The sequence below is a fragment of the Stegodyphus dumicola genome, chromosome 5 (genome assembly GCF_044657685.1).
Source record: "Stegodyphus dumicola isolate Sdum_Otavi_A_Nest chromosome 5, ASM4465768v1".
NCBI classification, from domain to species: Eukaryota; Metazoa; Arthropoda; class Arachnida; order Araneae; family Eresidae; genus Stegodyphus; species Stegodyphus dumicola.
This window is the reverse complement of record NC_140772.1, coordinates 65325626-65348701: the sequence shown is the minus strand read 5'-3', so window position 1 is coordinate 65348701 and position 23076 is coordinate 65325626. Positions and strand designations below refer to the sequence as shown.

The 23076-nt window shown below is 33.9% G+C and overlaps 1 protein-coding gene across 1 annotated transcript in view; it reads right to left on the bottom strand.

Moving 5' to 3' along the window:
• Positions 1-4892: 4892 nt before the first annotated feature.
• LOC118186995 (atrial natriuretic peptide receptor 1-like) overlaps positions 4893-23076 on the bottom strand; it is a 1070353-nt gene continuing 1052169 nt past the window's right edge. Inside the window, exons 19-22 of the mRNA XM_085816725.1 lie at positions 22381-22555; positions 16982-17080; positions 13544-13635; positions 4893-5473 (exon numbers count right to left, since the gene is read on the bottom strand). Of these exons, the coding sequence (XP_085672851.1) occupies positions 5327-5473; positions 13544-13635; positions 16982-17080; positions 22381-22555 (513 nt within the window). The 3' untranslated portion in view covers positions 4893-5326. The remainder of the gene's footprint in view (positions 5474-13543; positions 13636-16981; positions 17081-22380; positions 22556-23076) is intronic.

Genomic DNA, 23076 nt, shown 5'->3' with positions numbered 1-23076 from the left:
AAGACAATTACGCGCATCACATAAAGTTACTATTGCTTCTCCGTTTGTTGAATAAGTGTCAGAAATTTCATTTATCTTCGGTTTACTAAAATGTAAAACGAAATTTCGATTATTAATGAACGGCTGCTAAGCTACAAAATGTTCGTTGAGATAAAGCGAAACATATTATACCGAAATACAGCAACCCAAACTTTTTTTGTTTCAGAAGATATCTACCATAAACCCAGACTCGCATACAAGCAATGAACTTGATGTTTCATTATGTTTGTATCCTTTCATAGAAACTTGAGTTCCATCATCGTTTAAAACTGCGCATTATACAGGGTGTCCGAAAAGTCTTTCCCTGATTACATAAACTGATAACTCAGGCTAGAAGTAAGATACAAATATGAAACTGGTGTCTAATTGTTTACAAACTATCAAAGTTTTTTCACACATCAGTAAACTTCCACATGAGCACCCTTGGTAGCACGCAGCACATATAGGTGATATTCAATTTCCGTCCACACATTAGCCAACATCACTGGAGGGATCGATTCAACGACTGTGGTTATCTGTTGCCGCAGGGTTTCAAGATCTGGTACACGTATTCGGTAGACCTCGTCCTTGACATAACCCCATAAAAAGAAGTTGAATGGGGTTATGTCAAGAGAGCGTGGAGGCCAAACCGTCGGCCCATCACGACCAATCCATCGCCCAGGAAAGGTCATATCGAGATAGACACGGACGTCCAAACCCCAATGAGGCGGTGCACCGTCTTGCTGAAACAAGACATCGGGGTGATACTGAAGCAGCTGAGGAACACAATACAGTTGCAACATGTCCAGATACACTGCAGATGTGATGGTAGCCTCAGCGAAGAAGAATGGCCCGATAATTCGATCGTGCAATAGCGCGCACCAAACATTCACCTTCGGACTGCCTCTGGTGCACTCCATGACCTCGCCAGGGGATTGTGAACCCCAAATGCGCACATTATGGCGATTCACTACTCCACTGACAAAAAAGATCGCTTCGTCGCAAAAAAAGCAATTCGTCTGAGATAACCATCATCGTCCTCAATACGTGATAGCATTTCAACCGCAAAGTCATATCGATGTGTACTGTCATTGGGCAACAAGGCCTGAACGATTTGCACTTTGTATGCACGAAACAATAAACGTTTGCATAAAATGTCATGGAGAGAGCTTTTTGGTATCTGTAATTCACGTGAGGCCCTGCGCATCGATTTCTTCGGACTTCGCAGAAAAGACTGCCTCACAGCTTCCACCCTGTCTGCAGAGATTCTTGGTCGACCAGACCTCGGAAGGTCAGCAACCGATCCTGTGTTCTTGAACTTCTCATACCAGGCTTTAATGCTCTTGACATCAGGTGGATTCCTTCCAAATGTTGTCTGGAAATGTCTCTGTACTGTGGTTGATGATCATGTCTCATGGTACCACAGGACACACTGTGCCTTCTCCTGATTGGTTAACATGGGTTCTTGGGCACTGCACCTCATCCACTACTTACGTACTGCGAACCTAAAACAGAAAAAAGAACTTTGATAGTTTGTAAATAATTCGACACAAGTTTCATATTTGTATCTTACTTCTAGCCTGAGTTATCAATTTATGTAATCAGGGAAAGACTTTTTGGACACCCTGTATTATTATGTAAATGATAGAATGTTCTTTATTTCTTTAATCGATTTTTTTATTTACTACACATTTTATTCATTACTAAAATGCAAAAGGAATGCACAAGTAGACAATTTTAATTTAAAACATATAAAAAAAATACTTACATTTTTTTCTCAGCATTAGTGTGAAGAAAAATTGACACCTTTTTCTAGAAAGGCTATTACAATATTACCCTTATAATGAATGCAAAATGTTAAACAGAAAACATCGCAATGGTAAATTTATTCATATATTTTTATCTATAGGATTAGAAGAGGACGTACCAAGGAGCTCGTTAGATGGCCTGTTGGACACAGAACGGATGGCAGATGACGTAGGACGCTGCTCTATTACTCTCTCGACGGCTGAACGGATGGCATTTTGTTAATTATATATATCATACTAAAGGTGCCACGAGCACTTGTTTCTATAAGTCAAGACTAGAAATTGTTTCCTCTCAGCTGTGATCGGCCAAAAATCAGTCGATCACGATCTATTCCTGCACTAGAGGATTTTTTTAGATTGTTGCAAGCCGAAGAAAGATTTTTGAAAGCGGATTGCAAGAAAGCATTAATCACAGTGCACATTCAAACGGAGAATGTAGTGGTAAATATGAGATAGGCATATTATGTGAAATGGTCCTTCTTCAGGTAGGTGGAAGATTTGTTAACTAAAATACTTCATGAAACACCTTGGAAAAATACAGAGCGAGCTGTTTGCCCGTTCATTCAGGCAATGATTGAGTTCTGATCCATAACAGCCCGAGTATGATATATACTTTTGCTGTAAAATTAGAGTACGTTTTGCCGAAAAACAAGATTTTATAGTAAGTTCTATGATTCGGAAAATTGGCCCGTTATAACAGAAACTTGAATAATTGTAGAAAAAAGAATTATACTTCATAAACTTTAATAACTGGATTTTTAATGAAGGATTTATTGTAACCAAGAAATTATACCTGTTATCAAAAATAAAGGTATAATTTTATGATTTTGAAAATTTGTTCATTAAACTGTTTGAACACATTTTTAAATGTTTGCTTGTTCTCGTAAGAGAAGTATGAAGACCAGTATGAAAAAACAAATATTATCTTATGCAATTCTAATTTCATAGCTATCTCTTAACAATTTAAAACGACTTTTTTTTTCTTTTTAAGATTTTGGTTTATTTATCAAGAAAAATCGTGCAAAGAATTTACTTGCCATCGAAACACAGCCCTTCGGGAGTGGTTTCGAAATCTCTTTCTTTTTTGTTAACATATGAGTTAATGCAAGACGCTGAAAACTAATGAATGGAAGTCAGTTTTATTCCGCCTATTGAATGTTTGGAGTTTACCGAAACCCCTATTTGAAACATGGATTTGTTCAAAAGGTTTAGAACACGAAAACGTAAATTTAACGTTATTAATGTTTCAGTATAACATGTGTTAGAGGTAAAGCATGAAAAACGTTTGTTTCAATGTGTTGAAGTTGATTATCTCATAATCCAGCTTCAAAGTGTTTTTATTTATTAAAGACAATCAGTGAAGTATGGAAATATGCAATGTTTGAATTATCTTGTGTAATGTTGAAAGATTCAAATATTTTGTCTGAAAGACGAGAATAATTTTATATCAATTGAAACCTCTGAAAAGATGAAAATAATTTGTTTAACTGAAACACCTGTATGTGCGTAAAATTATCTTTTCTTAAATTTATGACATGCTTTTAACTTATCAATATTTCACAGCTTTTATACGTTAATAAGTGAGGAACACAGTTTTCTAAACACACGGAAAATATATTATCTAATAAAAGGAAACTTAATTTAATACTTTAAGGTCCGATTACATATCATGTCTGAAATGCCAATGAATACTTGTAATACCAGTTAGAGTTTGTGTTTATTGAATGTAGACATTCCGCAAGTAAATTAAATAAACTTGAAAAAAAAAATAGCTAACAAAGTAGCTATAGCGCAAAATAAATAATGGGAAATATCTGCTTTTCCAAATATTTTATTGATTTTCAAATACTGTTGTTCATTATATTAAGATCCTAAGATCTTTTAGAAAAATGAAGGAGAAATGAGAATTTGGATCAGAAATTTCAGGAAGATGAAGAACTTTAATCGCAAATCAATAACAATGATAAAATAAACTTAATAAAACAAAAATGAAAGGTAGAAAGAAAAACGTAACATTTACGCTTTTGTGGGGTTATGTTTCCATTATACTAATTAACATAAAAAAGAATCAATTCCTTATTCGCTTCGGGCCCACCAACGGCCGAGCGGTAAGTCGCTGAACACTGGTAGTTCGGTCCGAGGTTCGAATCCCGCGAATGGGCTGGCTGCATGGGTGTTTTCGTGTATACGAGCCAGTATCACGAAGGCATCCCTTCCCTTAGGGCACTAGGCAGATAGCCCTAGTGTGCTTTGCCATAATTAAATACACCTTATTCGTTTCAGAAGGACTGATATATGATAATTTAAAAAAATATTATGTTGAGCAGGAGATCAGGTCTTTCTAAAATAAGAATTATGGATGAGGGCAATTTAGATTGCCTGACACTATAAACTAACCAATTAACTATGAAAAAAATTGCCATTAATAATTTGTTATTTATTGTTAAAATGAAAAACATGCACATTAGTACACGTTTCTGCAAAGCTAAGATCATTTTTAGAAGAACTCGCGTAATTGCTCAGACTTTGTTTAATATTTGAGGATAAAAATATGCGTCAGTTGATCATAATATTAGAAAACATATAAAACTGAAACTCCTCACCTTTAAGTTAGGCAAGTGCTTGCTATTTTAATTCTAAGTTTGAGGCGTTTTTTAGATGCCCATAATGCATAGATTACACAAAGCTGAATTGACTGACACTGTATATATGTAATCACACATAGAAACGTTACATTAAAGTATGTCCTATACCCTAAGTCTTCTACCTAACAAGAATATTGATGGAATGCAGCAGTTTCTAAATCTTTCTACTATAATCTGTAGCTGAATACACAATGATGTAAATTTTGCTTTCGTGTTCAATGAAATTTTCTAATTATCTCAGCAAAGAAATTTAGTATTTTTAATTTCTTCAGAACAGAAAATCTCCTTTCAGATTTCGATTTTCAGCTGAATTCTATAAAAGTAATCCTATCAAATGAACTTTTTTAACTTTGATTTTTTAAAATTAAAGTATAAGCATATCAATGCACAGAAGTATTTGCATTGATTGAAGATGTGAAAAAAAAGGACACAATGAAAAATACAAGTCTTTGCCATGTAATATTGTAGTATATATTAATTTTCTTTAATTACAAGCAATCGATAAACATTTTTATTCGATCATTTTCTCTAACACCCCGGTAGTGCACCACAAGTATAAGTAACATGTTCTTTCCGTTTTAAGCTCTGGAAAACTCGGTCCCTGGTTTCCATAACTGTTTCATATACAGTGCAATTTGGACTGTGGTGCAAACGAGACATAAGAAAGGTTATTTCCTGCTGAACCACACTGGATGGGAAATGTTGATGGAGACGATGCGAATTTTGGTGTATGGATGTATCACGTGAACCTTCACTAAAGACGACCAGCATCTTCAGGTGCACTCTGGTGTCGTAACTTTGACGTATAATAAGTGCACTGGTGAGACTATGAAATTTCGAATAAAGTTCGTATCCTTATAGGTTGGTTTCTCGGACATCTTTTGTAATATCTTCTTTTTTGGAAATGGGAGTATTGTCTTCTTTCTTAGGCATGGGAGGATTGACAGTTGGGGGTTTCTCTTGTTCTCCGATCAACCAGTATGTCGTCATTTTGCCTTTACCCTGGAAATAAAAGTAAATTCCTATAACAAATTGAATTAAAATCAATGATAGTATTGTTATCATTATCATTAAAAGGGTACAGCCCCAATCCTCCTAGCCGGCAGAAGCCGGCTGTATGATCAAAAAATGGGATTAGCCAGATAGCATTGTTATATTTGTGAAAAGTTAACATATTTGGAACTTAACTTGTTTAAATGCTTATTTCTAGGTCAGTGAAGAGTGCCAGGTGAATTATCGTCTGCTTCTAATATTTTGGTAAAGTAACTCAGAAGAAGGTTTAAAATAAACCTCTTTATTATAAATTCAATTTAGTAAATTACGCGGCTTATGTAATTAACAGAAAAATTCACTGCGCCTCGCGGAATTTCACTAAATATAGACGTCAAAGTTAAATCAATTAAGGTATAAAATTTATTAGGCGAAGCCCTGTAGTAAGCTTTGGCTCAGGCCCTTTCTTTGATCACGCGAGTAAATACGGTTCGTAAAAGGCTAATGTCGATCCAGGTAAGTCTAACAGCTGGGCGAGGATAGCGTCAATGGTCGCTGCCAAAATCTCAGTCTTAAGCTCAAGGACTCTGTACTTCTAGCTAATTTGCCTCCGCCTCCTAGTGGAAGCCAGCGAAAATACAAGTGACAATAAAAGGCCCCCCCCCGAAAAAAAAAAGATAACCGGTAAATGTTACAAAAGAACAGCAAAATAATTGCTTTTTGTGTGTGGATTAAAATTTTTTGCTTCTTAAATCAGAAGACCACTGATATTTTCCCTTTTTAAAAACTTGGAAATTTAATTAACAATATTAAATAACTGTCATATTTTTGTTGGTATATATGACGAAACTTCTGTGTTTGTTAAGTGTTTGTTAAAAAGTATAAATGAAGTAGTTAATTATATAATTAACCAGTTAAAATTAGTTTGTAACTTGGATTTAGCTCACAGTATGTTATATATTATTTTTATGTAATTAAATTTAATTATACGTTATTGCTTTTGACTTCTCATTGTTTGTATAGTAAAAGTAATTTAGAAGTCTTTTAGCCTTCTAAACTAGCCATTACACTTATTCAGTATTGTAGAAAGGTAAAATACTGCATAAGTAGAAGGGTAAGGTGGTAATACTGTGTAAAACAATGCTGGCTTCAGTATAACACTACTAGTGTTTGTAAAGATAGCTTTGTATAATACATAGCTATTGTGCCACAATACCGGTAAATAATCCAGCCCCTTACTTAATCTTTTAAATATTTTATGAAATAGTAATTTGACAGTCTGCCTAATGAAAATATTGTATGTAAAATTACTATAGACTATTTTATTAACAATCTGTGATAATATACAGCAGTTTGAAAGTTTACAGTTTGGCTGAGCTTAAATCACTACCTGACTGCCAAATGCTTATTTGCAATATTTGAAGACTTGTAACTTTGCTGAATATAAATTTAACGTCAGTTTTGAAACACAGTAGAAAGTATTTCAGTTTGTTTAACAAGTTGAACTCAATGTTTGATGTATGACCATTTTCAAAGATGAACCTAAACTGCTATCAAATTTCAGAATTTCATTTGCTATATTTTGACAGTATTTAGTCATGTTTTATATCCGATTTACTTCCCAAATCACCTTTCCTTTTTTTTTTTTTTTTTTTTTTTTTTAACTCGGACATTTGTATCGACTTATAATACAAATTCTGTAAAATCACGCATTTGGGTTTCAGACCTTGCGTAATTTTTTTGTCTTTCAAACATAAAAATAAGTTGAACTAATATTTTTTCATAATACCTTTTTCTCTTCTTAAGCATTAACCTTGTTAAATGTATTACACGTCTGTAATTTTGTATTTAAGTTACTAAGCAAATGCTGCTTCATCTGGTCAACTACTGTTTGTAAATCCTGAATCGCCTGACATTACATTCCACTGGCCATCACACTATAATGTCACACAAGCCACTGCAGCTGACTATTTGCTTTCACAAAACGGGGAAATCTTCGGCGGCTGCATTCGTTTATCAGGAATGGAAGCCTAACTTCTCGTCGTCTACTGTCATTTTCACCACCGGGGGTTGATTCAGGTAAAGCATGGGAAGCTACTGGTTAGGATCTGTACTTAGAAAGTCTTAGCCACGGGGGTATAAGATCACAGGACTAGAGTCATCGCTGGCGATGGCTGGTTCAGGCTCAGCAGGGACCATATGGTACTATCTTGTCAGTTCCGTTGGTCGTGGTGGAGCTACATAATCAGATATTCATGGTTGTCGGGAGGAAACACCCCGTTCGAGTTCGGCCAGACTTTTAGGCTTCCAGTGGGCGCCTGGACCCTCAAAACTGCATATTCATATCCTTCCTTGATTCCCCCTGGGAGCACCTGGAACCGATGTGTGTATAATATGACGTAGTGTTAGCAGGCTTGATTGGTGGTTCGGTTTGCCGACAATATTTAAGTAACTTTGTTCTGCTGTTCGGGGTTGGGGCCCCTGTTGATGGCAGACGTTTTTATATTTCCTCCAGGACGGGGACGTGGAAGGTGAGTTGCTTAGTATGCCTGTCGACTCGTCTTTGTCTTAGCTCGTCAGCTCGATAGATAGGTTAGCGGCCCTTTGGATCGCCTCTAGGGGTTTTGGCGTTTAACTGTGCTAGGCAACCTCGAACTGGCCATGTTTGATGCCCCTTCCTCCTAGGACACTATCATTTTCACCGTCCTTCTTTCACTTTTCATAGGCATTGTAACATGCTATCTACACCACTCCGGAGAAAACACATTTCTCGCAATATAGGAGTGATCATTGTGTTTTTTTTAAATCAGTGTACCTTTCAGGTGTTCTATCGCAATGGTATAAATGCCCATTTGGAATAAAATGAATTATAATAGATCACTTAAAATCGACAAATTCATTTTTAATAATTGAATACCAAATGAAAATTATTGAACGAGTTTAAATGTTTATTTATTTTAAGAAATTAAGCTGTTAATATTAAAATGTCATTTTTAATGTCATATTACAGTTTGATATTAATTAAAAACCAATGCGTATATTTAAAAATGGCGGAATGTCTTTGAAAAGAAATTTTCAATTAAAGATGCTTGCATTGTTCTGTAAATTCGCAATGTATTACTAAAAAAAGGCTTTTCTGAAATGTTTAAACAGACCAAGAAATACGAAAGAAAATTTATTTCCCTTTGCTTGGCTAGCTAAACCACGCGATGAAAAAACTGTTTTTCTCTTTCAGTCATCAACTAATGGACATTAGGGTTTACGTTACTGTTAAGGTCAGAAGGTCATTTTATTACATTCTTCGCAAAAGCTATCAGCTCCAGGTATATGTAAGGGTTTGGTGAATGAATTTCATAACTTTCGCTGTCAACACGCGAGGTACGAAAGGAATCTAACTTCGATTGTGTGAATATGTGATTTTTCCTGTTCCTCGCGATGTATGATTTTGTATTTTAATAATTTCGAATTTAAAAATAACGCTTTGTGTTGAAAGCGGTGATCATGTTGTTTCTCGGAATGGTTTTAGTTTTATTTTGTTGGGGATTTTATTCGATCAATGGGAGGTTTTGAGCTACTTATTATTTTACTATCTCTAAAGAAAGATAGAAACTTTTTCTCATTGAAACAGGACTCCAACTTCCTGAAGGAGTGTGTAATGATCACAGAAATGAAGTTTAAATGGGGTTTGAAACATTTGCATCATTTTTCCTGTAGCCAAACGTTTGAAACAGCTTTTGCAAAAAAGGAGAAAGCACTTTTTGTTTGCTTCTGGGCTCGCAGATCGCCATGCAAGAGATTGTTTAGCCAAACGTTTGAAACAGCTCTTGAAAAAGAGAGAGAGAAACCCAGTTCATTTTCTTCTGGGCTGACAAATCGCTGTGTTTGAAACAAGGATACTATCCTCGGGAGCATTCGAGAAAATTTTTTCTAACATCGGAACAAGAAATGTTATTTTATTATTTCTTTTATAAGAACTCCGATTTCCTGAAAGATCAGGTGTCTTAGCCTGTTAAGTTGATTTATTAGATACTTAACAAGAACATCATCTTTAACAGAAAACGACGTATTAGCTGTTGATCGTAAATGTCCAAGTGACATCTAAGCAGAGATGCGGTACCTAATATGACCTGCTTGCTTATTTGGATAACTGGTCCAGTCTCTATTTGAAATGCTAAGAACAATAATAGACTTTGATCCAAACTGATCGGTTAGGCCATCATTGGTGATGCTTAAAAATGTTTATAACTATCATCCCAAATAGAAGTGGAACCAATTTTAATTGAAAGTGAATTATCATGCCATCTCTGTAGAACTCTTTAATTAGCAGTCTGTCCGTTAGTGCTGTATTGAATAAGATTGTATTCTTATGAACTTCATAGCAGGACCGTATTTTATTTTTTTGTTTAATCGTTTAACTACGTAGGTTGGGGCGAAAGTCATGGTAACTATTTTTTTTTCCTTGAAGATACCAGTCCGGTTGGAAAATGTGACATATACAGATGAAAGGACAAGGTCTTAACTACATGTGTGGACAATGAATAGCACTGAAATATCGTAACACACGAATTTATTAAGGTAGTACACGAATTTATTAAGTACAGGGCAATATGGCCTTCACCGTACGAAAGAATGATAACACAATACAAATAAAGTTGACATGAGTCCCTGTAGTACCGTGCGGTCACTGTTCTGCCATGAGGAACAAAGTGACAAACAATGACACCCTGACGTCATACGCGACGATCACCATCAATTTGACTGGGAAAGGATTCTGACGGACCGTCTGCTGCCTTGGTGATCCAGGATATCGCCACTCCGCGGACTGATATTTCAGTTCTGGTTTGTATGCCCTGGCCCAAAATTCATCGATGGCGATTATTCGTGAAAAGAATTGATCGCCGTTCTGTTGCCAGCGTGCAAAGTGGTCGGAGCATATTGCATAGCACACCCACCTTTGAACTTCCGTCAGTGCATGCGGTACCCACCGCGAAGCGATTTTGCGTTGCTGTATGTAGCTTTGTAAATATCCTGTTGACCGTGCGTTTCTCGATGCCACTTGCCCTCTCTAACTCCTGTAACGTCCATCGTCTGTCTTCATCCATGAGGTACTCGATGACGGCACACTCACCGGTCGTTCCGAACGTTGCTCATCACTGGTTGACACACGTCCTTGCTGAAACTTTCTTACCCACCGTGCTACTGTACGATATGATAGGGCATTATTCCCAAGGGCTTCTACTAATTCACTGTGACAATCCATCGCATTTCTCCCTAGGAGAACGGCTATTTTGATGTAAGCACGCTGCTCAACACTGGTTATTTCCATCTCGTACGACACTCACCAACTGACTGATTTCAGAGCCCTCGCTACCACACAGTCAGCTATCACAGAGCCATTTGTTGTTCTGAATACACACTATGCTTGCAAAACTTCCACACGACACATATATGTTTTGTGATCCGATCACATATCTACAAGAAAAAATAGTTGCCATGACTTTTGCCCCAAACCTCGTATTAATGCAAAACTACACTTTCAGATTTTTATTTACCGTCTTCTATCAATTATAATGCAGGAAATATTTTTCTTAGAATAATAATTATGGATTTTATGAGTTTCTTAATGCATTTTTTTGTTTAATTCATGTAGACGTGAATCCACGTAACATAAAATATTATTAAAAGATTCAAAATTATCTGAGAGGAAATAATTCGTTTACCGTTCGTTGTTAATGCAGTGTCTTGGGTAATTTTCCTTTGTACAAATTTCAATAATTATTTAGAGTTTTGATGTTAATTTGATCATATTAATAGTATTTTTAATGTCTGCTTCAGTTTCTTTAATAATTTGACATAAGACAATTTTATTTTGTAAAGCTTAAGGAAAACTGCAAAATGTCACCCTGACTTCATTAACTGCAATAGTGATGCCATTTAGAACATAAAGTTAACATCTAAGAAAAAAAAACAAGGTATGGAAAATAATTGTGTACGAATTATAAGAAAATAAGATTTTGTTATGTTTGTGGAAGAGAGAAATGGTTAGATGTATAAAGATGATTAAATTATTTATGCCGTCTTTATATGGCAGCAGATTCATCCCCCAAAAGAAATGTCAAGAATGATATCATCCAAATACTGATTTCAGAGCCCTCGCTACCACACAGTCAGCTATCACAGAGCCATTTGTTGTTCTGAATACACACTATGCTTGCAAAACTTCCACACGACACATATATGTTTTGTGATCCGTTGACATATCTACAAGAAACAATTAATTTAAATAGTATTTCTTTAAATAGTTATTATTGCTCAAAATTTAAAACATCTCTGTGTTTCTCATATTTCTTGCATTTAATTATTCGTGAGTCTTGCACAGTTTAATTATGGTATGCTTATATTACAGTTTAATTATGGTCTCTAATTAAGGACTTAACTTATTAACTTATAATATTGGTATGTATTATTATAGTTAATAAAACTATAATGACACATACCAATAACTTATTATAAGTTAAGTCCTTAAAGTGTAATTATGGTATTATTACAGTTATGGTTATATTACAGTTTAATTATGGTCTGCACTGCTATCGCCATCCTTATTTCTTAGTAGACCGTGAATTTTTAGAGGTAACAAATTTGGATTTATCCGTAGTTTACGGATCTTTCAGCTTATGACTTGGTATGTTGTAAACACTGTTAAGTTGGTAGTCAATGTGATTGTTATAAGTTTTATTAAACAAGCGATTAATCATTTTAATGTGCTAATTTTCATTGTGTATCAGAGAATAGTAATCTGGAACTCAGTGATATCAGTATTATAATCAGTATTATGAGTGATCAGTGGTCACTACTCTGAGGTACGCTGATATTTTGTGATTAGTGTCTTTGTTATAAATATTTTCTGGACAGTTTCAAGAAAATTTAAATACTATAATGAAAATAAGTTTTTATTACTGTTTGATATCAATACTTTGCTATTCGTTGGCTCCAAATCTTTTAACTATGAGTTTCTTAAGAACATTAATGTCTACGGCACAAGACAAAATTCATTCACATGCACTGATTAATATTCATTTATTAACATTTGTCTTGATTAAGCAAAAGACAGATAAGGGTATTATAAATTATTCTACTTATTAAGCGCAATAACTTACGCAGTATTTTACGAAACAATGTATGCAGTATTTTACGCAGCATATAAATGCAGTACTATTAGCAGGGAACGTTCTGACACAGGTTGTAAGTACGAAGTAAAAGTCTGATACAGGTTAAATATTTATGTATAACACAGGACTAAAGCATAAGAAAGAAAAATTAAATCACATTTAAAACAAGAAACAGAAATTTCCAGCTAATGCCTCTTTTGCCTGAAATAAAATTCGAGCTTAATTTCACATATTTCCATAGCTAAGCTTAGGGAAAGGCTATATTATATTTTGTTTCGTTCCAGTAGTTATTTCAATTATTGGATTTTTCTCTTGTTATTCTTTATGAATTAATTTATCAGGATATCTAAAGCAGCTATGAAGATACGGTTTAGTATTTTTCAGTTCCATATCAAACCCTTACTATTATTTATTAGTGAATTACGCATCCTCACTTTGTAAATGAAATAGAAAACAGATCAATCTACATTTATTTATATCAATTCTTGCTTTTTCGATGATTAAAGTTGCAGTTTTAAATATATTTTCACTTTCACACTGATCAGTGCTCATTGCTGGAGACTTTTGTATATCAATTCTACCGCACAAGCTTTTGTTTTAATTCAAAAGCATTGATCGATCACATATTTAATATACGGTAATTGTAATTAGAATAACTTCTTAGCATAGTCATTCATACGTTTGAAAAAAGACAAGAAAATAGCTTTCACTCTACACTTAATTACACAAAATAATTCAAAATAAAATAGGTTAATATAAGTAATGAGTTCCAGTACTTTACACACTTCAGTCGAATGAGAAAATACATGTTTTATCAAAATAATGACCGGCTTATAACCTGCATCAAATTATACATTAAAATTTAAAAAAAAAAAAAAAAAAAAAAAAAAACTGAAAAGGGAAGAACACTTACTTTTATTTCAATATCACCTCTACATTCTAAGAGAAACGTTTGGAATGTGTCTAGAACTTCCTTGGTCTTTGTACTTAAATGGATTCGGAGAGCTGTAAAAAACAAAGTAAATGTATTGTTAAGCAAACATTTTATTACGCAAGGAAAGAGAAAATACATTTCAATCTCTTAGAAAATAAATTTACTTCTCTTAAAAGTAAAAGCAACAATTACTTGTTTTACCAAAACGAATAAGAAAGGAAATTAAAAACTTGAGTATTTTTCTCTCTAATCGTTGTTTTAACACTTATAGTGGAAAAAAGACAAAATGAGAACAAATAACTAATGTTCTCTTTCCAAAAATGTGCTCAACGCTGATTTTTGTTGTTTGACTTCTGAATTAGTTTTTATTCGGCGTGTTATTGTGTCTTAAATAGTATATCGTTCTGACTAATATCCATAAAGTTGTATATTTATAATGTTTTAATATTCTGTTAAAAAATAACTACATAATTTTGTCTTAAGCAAGGAAAAAAACATGTTTACTGAATTTTATGCAGAAGTACAACATCAACTTAGCATACACCCTCTGTGGTCGCGAAAATTTTGTTGGCATGCGACATTTGTTTGGAGTACCACTCGAGTTCGATGGGTCACGACTGCTCGTGTGCTGAGAGTGCTGTGGAAGAGGTATTTCTCTCATGGTAATAAGTGGGGAAGGGGTCATGTCTAGATATGTATTCATTTAAATGGGCTATTGAAACATTTTATTCTGTTGATTATGTCATGCGTTCTCCTGCCTTGGGAAATAGAGTTCCATTCGTTCTGCCAGATTTGATTTATTTTCTTGTGCATTTTTTTATGTATGTTTAGGACATTTTAATGGCTTTTTTCTGGAGGGGATCAAAGGCTTCCTATGCTATTGAAAAAGGATGTTCGAAATTCGCTAATGCATACAGCGAAGAAAGAACATCTGCTCGAATTGTAGGTTGGCTGCATTTATTATTAATCGCAATTTCTATTGTCTCTAAATTGCTAACCTTTCCGCTTGAAAAAATGTATCAGTCGTTCTTTCCAGAGTAATTTTAGATTTTCGACTTTATGGAATGTACAGGCTGATTCTAATTTTCTTCTGTTTTAGATCCATCTGTAAATGTTATTAGGTATGTACTGATATTTATAGGATTTTTAAAGGATATTTATAGGAAAGAGTTTTTAATAGTGAACAGAAATTGCCGTTGAATGGCACGATGCTGTTGCTTCTTCTTTTCTGTCATAGGCACAGCCCAGATAGCAGCTCTGCAATTAACAATTTTCTCTATCAAGGTCTTGAACTGTAGCTTCTGTATATGAGCATTTACTGGACAGTCGGTTCTCCACAATTTGAATTCGGGACGACAGTTGGACAATGATGAAGCTCCAGTGGTAAAATATATTGCTTCATATGGAATTAGCGTCAAAATAGGAGCTGCATTTCTCGAGTTGTTTCCTATGGGCATGTAAGTATGAGTTCATTTAGATTCATGCGCTCATGACGAAATACCTCTTGCGAAAATTTCTATGGAAAGTACAGAAAATTCCTTAATCCAGAACTTGAGCCCTGCAGTCCTATTTGAGTTTGGGCCTATGGAAGAAAAACTTGCGAAGAGGAGATATCATACCGATTAAGAAATCCAAATTGCGGCACAAAATAGTTATCCAAATAGAATGGTTATTCTGGCAATTCTTCGAACGAAAATTCATAAAAGTGCTTTCAGTTGCATACTTTCATGTAATTAAAAGAAATCTTCTTATAGACTTCATACTCTTTTTCCATAATGTGAGTGCCAATATATTTTTATGGACTCTCGTATTTACCAGTTTAGGTTATATACAGATTATCTGAGTTCATTCCATGCCAGTTCCAAGATATTATTATAAATGATAAATAAAGATTGAAATGCTTGTGCCTATGTGGTTCAGGTAAATAAATAAGGTACTTTTTTTGCTGATGTTCATTCTGAGAGAAATAAAGTATGAGTTCTCCCATTTTACCTAGATAAATACAAATCAATTTCTAGTAGAAAATTCTGCAAATTAAGTAGCATTTGTAAGTTAAGTGGAGGAGAGGCAAGTCGATGAGAAATATAAATTTAGACAAGAAAGCACCTTTAAATAGCATAAGACCTTCTTTCTCAGGGGCTATCATTTTTGCCTAATTTTTATCCTTTGCATGCAAATCGGAATCAGTTACCTACCTATTTTTAAATCCTATTAATCTGTTACCTATGTATAATAGAAAATGTCATTTAACACTTCTTTGATTTTTGAAATCAGCATTGTGGGAAAATAACATTTATTGTTATAAGAATCAATTATCACCCTCTTTGAGTTACCTGTATTTTGGCCACTTGAAAAGGTAATATTGTTTAGAATTTCGTTACATACGTAAATAATTTAATGAAGTTATATGCGAAACTGCAGTATTCTTTGTACGTAACATGAAAAGTCTCAAGTGGCCGAAGTTCCGACAGGAAAATAACATTACAGGGGTACGTCTATTTAACATTCAGGTAAATGGGCATCTCGTCAAATTTGCGAGATATCGCCGAGATAGCGATGGTTTTGGCACTAATTTTGAAGCCAAATGTGGCGAGAAATCGCCAAAAGTCTTTAAACTTGGAATTCTATTTGGCGACATTTTAGTATGGTCGCTGTATAACTGTAATTGGTACTGTAATTGAATAACAGTAATTGATCCCTATATGTAACAGTAACCGTATATGCCTTCCACTCATTTCGAGAAATGGAAATTACTAGAGATTTCTCAGCAGCCGGGGGAATACTATATAAGCCCGCAGAGAGCTCTGTTTTTAGTTCAGAGCTAAATTCGGAGTATTTGAATCTCCGTGCGAGCTTTGTGTTTTAGATGCGATTTGCATTGCTTTGTGCTTAACGTTCTTAGCAGTTTAAAGTGTAACTACTGATTGTGCTCCGTGATACTGAGAACAGCGGTATGAGTGTTTTTATAGAAAGTTCCAGAACTGTTTCTTTGGGGAAATTAAATTTTATTAAGCTATCATCGGTTCCGGGCGCATTCAATCCATTAACGAACCTGCAATCAACAATATTTATAATTCTGTATAAAATTGAAAGTTTAAACTTCTTAAAGCATTTTTAAATTTTAAATTGGTTTTTTATATTAAAACTGATCTGAATTTCGTTTTACTTCCACAGACGTAATTTCCAACAAATACATACAGCATACTAACAATTATGTTTTAGAGAAACTACTGAATTTGATATAAATCACGATTTATGGCTTATGTTATTTAATTTTCTTTCATGAAATATATTTCCTGTCTTTATAAAGCACAGAAATTCTAATCCGAGTGTATATTCTCGAACTCTGTTCAAACTCTTATAAATCTGGAATCAGACTGTAAAAATAATGTGAAATAAATTATATAGAGTACTTACGTAATCCTGTTGATTCCATCCTGGATGCTGTATTTACAGTGTCTCCAAATAAACAATATCTCGGCATCTTTAGACCGACAACTCCTGCTGCACAAGGACCTAAAGAACATATAAAGCATATAAACATTTTCTTAAGGAAGAACTCTGTAATAATTTATGAGCTACTTTCTTTCCTAACCGCAAACTCTAATGGATAACTTTCAGAAAAGTGGAACTACATAGGATTTAACGTAAAATGTTGTTAAAATTCAAAGTAGGCTGAATAGAATTTTAGATTTCTGGTATATTGTGTATCAACTAAATTTCAATAGCTTTTCCTATAATTTTATTTTTATTCTTACTCTTATAACAAATCTTTGAAATACGTAATTTCACTGAAATAATGTTTTAGACATCAGGAGTTTTGAGAGTGAAAAATCTTAAAAAGTGATTGTGTGCTCACGAGTAGCAGAACTCAGATCTACAGTGCACCAGACTGATACGTTAACCACTACTGTAACACAAAAGCATACGAGGTATGTCTTTAACTTACCGTAAGCTTTTATTTTTAGAAGGGAACTTGAAGAGAAAAATTAAAATAAAATTATGAATTGATTCATATCATGGATTTAATATAGAACTAAAATAATGGCATAGATACTAATATATAACAGAATCATATTATTTAGCTACATATTGTTGTAACCTTTCATGGTAGCCGGCGCTGTTGTGCCGAAAGAAAATATTCTGTGTTTATATTATGTAACTGTTGGTTCGCCGTTGCGATACTGAAGTATTACTGTGATATATCTTGTTGGTGTTTTTATTAAAATATAAACGAAATGTCGTTATCCATTTTGTGTACCAAATCAAGATCATCAAATTACCACCGATGTAAACTCGTCGAAACAAAAGTAGCTTTCGTGTAAGAACGTTCAAGTGTATTCGCCTTTCGAAAGTCGTATTATATTGTTCGCAACACATATTATGTAATTAATGTGAATGATAGATAAATCACCAAGACTGTAAATATATCGATTATTCAAAATTCTGATATCATGACGGATGGCGGACTGGTATAAAATTTAAATTCAGGATGCTTACAGAAACAGCAGACATAGTAACACAGCAAAGAAAAATAAGTAAATTGGTATAAAATAGGGCTATCCCATTGTTTTAATCTCAAATATAAACGGAGCGTTCAAAGACGAACCTGAAATAAGTGATCACCCAATTTCCTTTTGACTAAGTCACGTCAACAAAGAATGCTGTATTATTAACATCAAACGGATTTGGAGTAAGGATGTACGAATATGGTTGCGATGAGAGCTAGCGTTTCGGTTTCAAGTAATGCCACAAGTCACGTTTTTTGGTTTGCTGTATTTCTCGGCATCTGTTACAGCTCCTTTCTTAGCGGTAATTGCTTTTATAGCCATTGCTTGCGCAATTCACGCTTATCCTCTAATAAGTTACTTTTTTAAACTCCACTTTTTTCTGATTTAAGTTTTGCCAAGAAATGAACGAGCAGTTATCCTGTTTCTTCAACAAAGAGATATTCTATGATTTAAGATTTGCCATGAGATGAACGAGCAGTTATCCTGTTTCTTCAACAAAGAGATATTCTTCACAAAGAAAGATAAAGATTGTGTTTGAATAATCCTCTGCCTGGTAAAATTTAAATGCGATTTTAAGTTTAAATGGCCAGCGCAGTCTCCATTCATATTGAAAAGAAAAAGGTAAGCGTTATTTTTTTTATCATGTATTCCATTCACTACTGCCGTATGATTAGTTTACTTACTGAGCCAGGAATTAATGCCAATTGAGTTTTGCGAACCGATAAATATCTTACTATTATTACATTACTCACCATTTTGTAAGGTTTCCACTAAACATATAATTTGAAATCAATTTTCTACTATAAATAGGACTTAAGGGAAAATAAATGAAGTTTTAAATGTTTTAATTTTGAATGAATGTATAACATTTTATTTACTGAAAAAAGGTTTTACAGCTTGCTCAGAATTGTCGTGTTGGCCCGGTTTCGTAATACAATAAAGACCAATACTCCTGTCATTTTGGGGTTTTCTCCATGTGTTATAAGGACTGCATACGAGCCAGTTCTCCTTTGAAACGTTTTCCACGAATGCATTTCTTTTCTTAGGTAGATAGTCCTCATGCTTTACCATAATCAAACAAATTAAGCCAATTCTGCTGTCCAACTCCACACCGAAAGAGGAAATGTGAGAGTAGAACTTTTCAGCATCTGAAATGCTAATGCTTTCAGCTCTGATCTCTAACGACGTACCCGTCTGAATCTTAAACTGAGCATAAGAGGATGCATTAGTTTGTATGTACAAATGATATGATAACGTTTCGTTTTATTTGAACATGGCAAAGAATGCATGGAGTATCTAAGGAAAGGAATGCATTCATGGAGGACATTCTGAGGGAAATTAGCTTGTATCCACACTACACATGGAGAAATGAAAAACAAAGCATTAATTTCGTTGGTAATATTATTCGATGCGAGTTTCATCCACATCAAGTAAAACGGTATCCGCCGATAACATCGCGGCAAAAACATCGCGGACGAAAACGTCGCGGAGAAAACAACGCAAGGCGAAAACGTCGTGGTACAAAACATCGTGGGTGAAAACATCGCAAAGAGACAACATCGCAGTTCTAAAACATCGCGGTACAAAACATCGTCGTCGAAAATAAAGCGGTTCAAAAACTTCGCAGTTTAAAAACATCGTCGTCGAAAATAAAGCGGTTCAAAAACTTCGCAGTTTAAAAACATCGTCGTCGAAAATATCGTGGTAAAAAATAAAGTATCTACAAATCATCGCATGACGATAACATCGCAGACATACTTTTTTCAGGTTTTAATAATTGTAAATGGATATTCCCATAATGATTTGTGAGCGCAAGATGTAAAGAAGGATAATTTTTACTTTCGCACTTTTTTATTAACTAATAAATTTTTGCTGACAAAGTAAGAAGGAAACTTAAGCATAGAAAATTAAATGCAACTTATAGATTATACTTTTCACGAAAAATTACCAGTCAAAACTTTATAAAAAATCATTTATTAATGGCCTTTGTTAGTTAACTATGTCGGTTTAAAATTCTATTAAGTGCTATAAGTTGCATTAATTTGCTATGCTTGTTTCCTTCTTACTTTTTCAGCAAAAATTGATTAGTTAATAAAAAAAAAGTGAAAGTAAAAATTATCCTTCTTTCCATCTTGCGCTCACAAATCATTATGGGAATATCCATTTACAGTTATTAAAGCATGCTTGCAAAAAGCATGTATGAAAAAAGCATGTCTGCGATGTTATCGTCATGCAATGATTTGTAGATACTTTATGTTTTACCACGATATTTTCGACGACGATGTTTTTAAACTGCGAAGTTTTTGAACCGCTTTATTTTCGACGACGATGTTTTGTACCGTGATGTTTTTTCTCTTTGCGATGTTTTCTCCTACGATGTTTTGTAGCACGACGTTTTCGCCTTGCGTTGTTTTCTCCGCGACGTTTTCGTCTGCGATGTTTTCGGCTGTAACCAAGTAAAACTGATCAACCACATGCATTTTGTGAAGCATGCTTTCTACTGCGTCTGTACTATGCCTTACATGATTGCCAAGATTTTATTTCTGAATTTATAAATAATCAGCAAGCATTTAATATTATTGAACGTTCATAGCTTTTCGATCTGGAGTCCTTTAATACAAAGTGAAGAATTTTCCTATGGAGAATTCATAAAAAATGCATAAAAAATATGTCATGGAAGAAAACAGTCTTCGAATTAATTATTAGCATCTGCTTATTGCAAAGTATCTCGCCATGAATCAGTTATAGGAAACCATACGTATGTTTTATTTTTGATTAAATTACAGATTTAAATGTATGTTTATACGTACTATAATGAGGCGGTTAAATGGTACAATAATATTTTTATTGATAGGCAATACAATAGTTGTTAAATATAGTAGCATATGGTGTGTTCTTACAGACTTAGCAGAAAGTATATTAGCAGTATTGAAAGGACTCAAAAGGTTTGCATCATTATTCATCCTGTGAGATGTGTTTGCAAGTAATACATTGCATCTGTGAATTTGTGCAATCTGAATGCTGAAAACTACTGAAATGATGAAATATTAATTCTTTCTATATATTCAGCAGTGCATAAAGAACACCAAGCGGCCCCTCACTCCAGATTATGCTATGACATACTTTAATGCAGCAATGCTTTATTGCCGAACATAGCAATAATATCAAAGATAATTTGAATTCGCTTAGCGATTCAAAGATAAAAGTTGCAGAAAATGTCATATGCCTAAGCAAAAACAGATGAATTCTTTTCTGTTTCTGGTGTATATAAACCAACCAAATACGTGCATATAGTTAATGTCGATATCAGAATGGCTGTTCTCTCAACAAAAGTATATGCTTTTTCCAAACAGAGAAAGTTTAATATTCTCTTACATTGAAATGCTAAATTTGATTGCACTAAATTCATTTTAATGATTTAATCAGAAAGGATGGGGGATTTTATTCCTACAATTTTTACAAATTATAAATCGTTATAAAAAGAATTTGTTTTTGCAGGTGTCATGTGAGGTTTCTTACCCACTAAACTGAGAATGTTTTCCTTCAAAATTCCGGGAGCTATTAATTGACAGCCAAATAATATCTTAGATATCATCTTTCATTATTTTACTTAATTTTAATTATTTATGTGTTAATGTAGGAAAGTAGCTTTCAGATTTCTAAAATATTAAATCTAAAATGTCTAGTCATGATCTCCAAGAATTTTCATCCAAGCAGGTTTTCACAATATAAGAATTTATTTAAAAATTCTTACGTCTTCATAACTGTTTTCCAAACCTAAATTTGAAGATTCTGAAACTAAAGCAATGCATACAAACTATATTTGTAAGTTATGATAAAAGGAACTTAAAATTTCCTTAAATTAAATTTTATAGGAAGCCGATGAAGAAATATGACTATACGTATATGAGATACATATACGTATATGAGACAGATATACGTATATGAGAAAGAGTGAATAAATTATGTAGCTTCTGGTGTTTAACAGGAACATTATTTTGATCACATAAAACAGGTGATCATAATTTGTTTTGTTGAACTGCAATGAGCATCTGACTATAGTTCAAAAGCTCGTTTATTGAAATTCAGTATGTGTATTAAAATATGTAATTGCAATGAACATTTGTCTAAACGTTTACTGAAATTCAATATATATATTAATATGTAACTACAATGAAAATTTGTGTATATTTCAAAGGATTGTTTACTGAAATTAAATATGTGTATTAAAATATGATATAGCAAGGAACATTTGTCTATATTTCAAAGGATCGTTTATCGTACTATGCATATTAAAATACATACCGGTATGTAAACCTATCCTCAGTTTTAGTTTCTCTTGAGGTCGATGCCGGATGGTGAACGATTTGACAGTATTAAGAAGCGCCAAGGACATTCGGGCTATTTCTCGAGCATGAAGATTGCTGTTCCTCACTGGCAATCCTGATACTACCATATATGCGTCACCTATTGTTTCAACCTAAAAAGAAATAAAAGATGTATTTATCGTGAGATAAGTATGCATTTACCTCTAAAGAAGATTTTTAAACGTGCAGCTCAAAAGTGAATATGGTGCTAAGAGAAAATCTTTCGAAACTATTTTTCTTTAGGAGGCAGAAAAGGCTTAGCGGCGGAGTAGTAAAATCGCTTAAAACTGGTAGTTCGGTCCGGGGTTCGAATTCCGGCGAATGGGCTGGTTAACATAGGCGTTTTCCTAGTTTTCCCCATAAGTAATGTGTACACGAGGCAGTTTCTTTTAAAAATTCCTCCACGAAAGCATCCCTCCCCTTAGGAAGATAGCCCTCGAGTGCTTTGCCATAATTATATAAACCAAACCAATCAGAAGGCAAAACTCAAGGCGGATTAGAATGGAATTAAATTTCTGATTGAAGTTGGAGCTTTAGTGTCTTTTAGTTTTTTTCTCATTTCAAAATAAAATTTATGCTCGAGTTATTTGAACCAATAACATTACTTCGCAGTAGAAAATTTTGCAGAAAAATA